This window comes from Alexandromys fortis, unplaced genomic scaffold, assembly GCF_014885135.2.
Source record: "Alexandromys fortis isolate MF-2015 unplaced genomic scaffold, M_Fortis_MF-2015_v1.1 scaffold_29, whole genome shotgun sequence".
In the NCBI taxonomy this organism is placed as follows: Eukaryota; Metazoa; Chordata; class Mammalia; order Rodentia; family Cricetidae; genus Alexandromys; species Alexandromys fortis.
Genome location: NW_026067891.1, coordinates 819,595 through 823,260, shown reverse-complemented (window position 1 = coordinate 823,260; position 3,666 = coordinate 819,595). Strand labels below are relative to the sequence as shown.

Here is a 3,666-nt window from a genome sequence, read left to right as displayed (position 1 = left end):
GGGGATGACAGCGATGGGAGAGGACCCTGTGAGGAGGAGGGAGATGATGGGTGGGAGAGGACCCTGAGGGAGGAGGGGGATGGCACAGGGGTGGGAGAGGACCCTGTGGGGAGGAGGGGATGACAGCGATGGGAGAGGACCCTGTGAGGAGGAGGGGGATGACGGGTGGGAGAGGACCCTGAGGGAGGAGGGGGATGACGGGTGGGAGAGGACCCTTTGGGGAGAAGAGGGATGACAGGGGTGGGAGAGACATGAGAAGGTAGAAGAAGAAACAGCCTTAAGTTGGAGACGACGCTCTCATCAAACCACCAAGGAATTGTGGGTAGAGCCCAGCCTGACCCCAGAACCTGTGGCTTCATCCTCTGCACTGAACTGCCATCAGCCTCAGCTGTTAGCAGGTTCTCTCCGGGCTTCCTTGACAAGATGAAATAAATGTTAAGGAGATCGTTTGGGGTTCTGTGTGGGGAAGAACTGACCATTCAAAGTGTTCCTTCGGTGTGCGTCCAGAAGGTGAAAATACTCCATCAAGGCCTTCACATTTCTCAAAGACAACAAGCAGTAGATTTTGTCCAGGTAAAGGTACCACAGAAAAGACCCTTGCTTCACTTTCATCTCGGCAGCTTTCAGCCAGAGGGAGGCTCTGGCGACCTGACGCGGAACAGAGAGTTCCGCCTCAGAACTAGAATGTTGGATAGGGTCCCTGAGATGACCCGGCATGCCTAGAGGAGACAATGGGAGGGAATGAAATGGCTCCTCACAGTTCTCTGCCTTTGACGTGGGTGTTTCCTGGCTGACCTCTAGGGGTCACCAAGCCCAGGGCCAAAGCGGCTCTCAGAACCACCCTAGACAATATGTACATGTTAGGAAAGTAAATGGAAGCGCACACAGAGTACTGAAAGAGCCTCGAACAAGTATACTCATATAAAGCCAAAGGGAAGGGATTTGTGTCCACATAAATGTTTAGGTTATATAATATACATATATATGTATATGTATAGTGGCATACTTGTTATACATATATACACACATATATGTGTATGTGTGTATATGTATATATATTATATGAAGAGAGATAGAGATTGTCTTTACTATCAACATCCTAGCCCACCTGGTGTTCACTTTGTAGATCAGGATGACCTTGAACTCACAAGATCTGCTTGCCTCTGCCACCCAGATGCTGGGATTAAAGGCGCTTACCACCACTGCCTGGCTAAAGAGTTTTTTGTTTGTTTGCTTGTTGTTTTTTCTTTTTCTTTTTCTTTCTTTCTTTATTCTTTCTTTCCTCTCTCTCTCTCTCTTTCTCTCTCTCTCTCTCTCTCTCTCTCTCTCTCTCTCTCTCTCTCTCTTTGGTTTTTCGAGAGAGGGTTTCTCTGTGGCTTTGGAGCCTGTCCTAGAACTTGCTCTATACTCTATAGACCAGGCTGGTCTCGAACTCACAGAGATCCGCCTGCCTCTGCCTCCCAAGTGCTGGGATTAAAAGGCATGCGCCTCGGTTTCTCTGTGTAGCTTTGACTGTCCTGGAACTCACGCCTTAGCCAGGCTGGCCTTGAACTCACAAAGATCCGCCTGCCTCTGCTTCCTGAGTGCTGGAATTAAATGTGTGTCACCAATGCCCAGCCAAGAAAGAGTTTTTAAAAGACCACAAAGCGTAGCGGGCCAGAAGTCAAAGCAGGATGCCCGACTAACACCATCACTGCTGTTTCCTTCTCTCTTTCATGATGGACTATTTCAGACCTATCCAAAGGGGAACAGATTAGTAGGCTCAAGCGTCATGGGTCGTCACTCAGGTCCACCCACAGTTCAGACCAGCCCCAGCTCATCCATATTCATTCTGTTCCATCACAGTTCCTGGGTTATTTGGAAGCAAGTCTCAGACAAAACAGCTAATGTGCAAATATTTGGGTATATATTTTAAAAAACATGAGTCTTCAAAGTTATCCCGCTGGAGGACAGTCATCCAGCACCCTCAAATACCATGTCAGCTGATTGCCTCTTAGAAGTTTGAAGAGCTGCTCCAATCAAGAACCCCAGATCATGTATCATCATGTATCATGCTTCAGAAATCATTTCAGTTCTAAAACCTGTATTTTTTTCTTAGAATTTGTGTTTTTAAAATTGTATTGGTTTTTTTATGACTGTGTATATGAGCCAAATTGCAAAACTCTATATTTGGTTATCGGTCTGTGTGCAAACATATGTTCATTGCTATACCTGTATGTGTGATGGACATATATATGTGTGCATACACACAGTTCTATCTGACCTTCTAGATCATGGGAACCTCTGATGTTATGACTGGTTGCTCAAAAATCCAGAAGACACCCTGAACTTACGACTGGAGTGTGCCAAGGGTAAAGCTGTCTTGTGGGATGGATCCCTTAAGCCGTGGGGTCTATGCTAATCCCCAGTGTCAGAATTAGAGTGACTTGTGTACACCCCTGGGGTGTCTGCAGAAAACTGTCTGGTGTGGCAAAAACTCCCACACATTTAGTAAAATCAAAGGCAGGGTAAATCAGGCTGGCCTCGAATTCACAGAGATCCACCTGCCTTTGCCTCCTGAGTGCCGGAATTAAAGGCATGCATCACCATCACTCGGCTGTTTGATTTTTGAGACAAGATGTAGCCCTGACTGTCCTGGAACTCTGTAGGCTGGCCTTGAACTCACAGAGATCTGCCTGCCTCTGCTTCCTGAGTGCTGGAATTAAAGGCACGAGCCACCACCACTCAGCTATATTTTTTGTTTTTTTGAGACAGGGTCTTGCTGCGCCTCAGGCTGCCTGGAGCTCACTGTGTGGCTTTGCTTCCTGGATGCTGGGATTACAGGAAAGCACCATCATGACTATTTGTTAAGTTGTCTGTGGATGGGCGTGTTCATAAGGAAATACAGACTCAAAGATATAGGTGCACTTGTGTGATGTTAAAACTTAGTGAAGAACAGAAACTCATTTGTAGGGAGTGAGGCTGGAGGACAGAGAGGATTGCCCGGTGGTTGTAAGGGACCAGTTGAGTTGAGTCTCACCCTTTATCCTTTTAAACATCCTATTAAAGCCTTTATCCTTCCCTTCAAAGATGGGGAAAAGACCTGATGAATGAAGGTCAACAAAGCAACATATTCTGAGGTCATATGTCCTGAGCGCCATCATTTCCATGCAGACTCTAACACCACGTGTTTGCGTCAGCTTTATTAATAATAACCAGGTGGGTAGAACCCAACACCCACTGTCCCTCGCAGTTGAATGTATTTATGACGATGGTCTATCCAGACAGTGTAATACTACCCGACAATGAAGATGAGTGATCTATGAATACATCCAACACGATGAATCTCGGAAACATGCTGAGTTCAAAGAAGCTAAACCCAGGTCAGTGTGTGGCCAGTGTATGAGGCACTTGCCTGGCATGCACGAGGGCCTTGGTTTAATCTCCAGCACTGGAAAAAAAGTTTGAAAGGAGTGGGATGAGAATTGCCTGAAGAGGCAATGGAGATGTTCTTTACCTGGATGGTGACAGCCTTACGGGGTGCCTTTCTATTTAATGTAGATTATCAATAAACGTGTTCTTTTTTTGTTTGTTGTTTCTCTTCAAGACAAGGTTTCTCTGTGTAACAGCTCTGGCTGTCCTGGAACTCACTCTGTAGATTAGGCTGACCTCGAACTAACAGATACC

At 46.3% G+C, this 3,666-nt stretch overlaps 1 protein-coding gene across 1 annotated transcript in view; it reads right to left on the bottom strand.

Moving 5' to 3' along the window:
• Efcab9 (EF-hand calcium binding domain 9) overlaps positions 1-612 on the bottom strand; it is a 7,504-nt gene extending 6,892 nt beyond the window's left edge. Inside the window, exon 1 of the mRNA XM_050137379.1 lies at positions 477-612. Within this exon, the coding sequence (XP_049993336.1) occupies positions 477-612 (136 nt within the window). The remainder of the gene's footprint in view (positions 1-476) is intronic.
• Between the last annotated feature and the right edge of the window lie 3,054 nt (positions 613-3,666).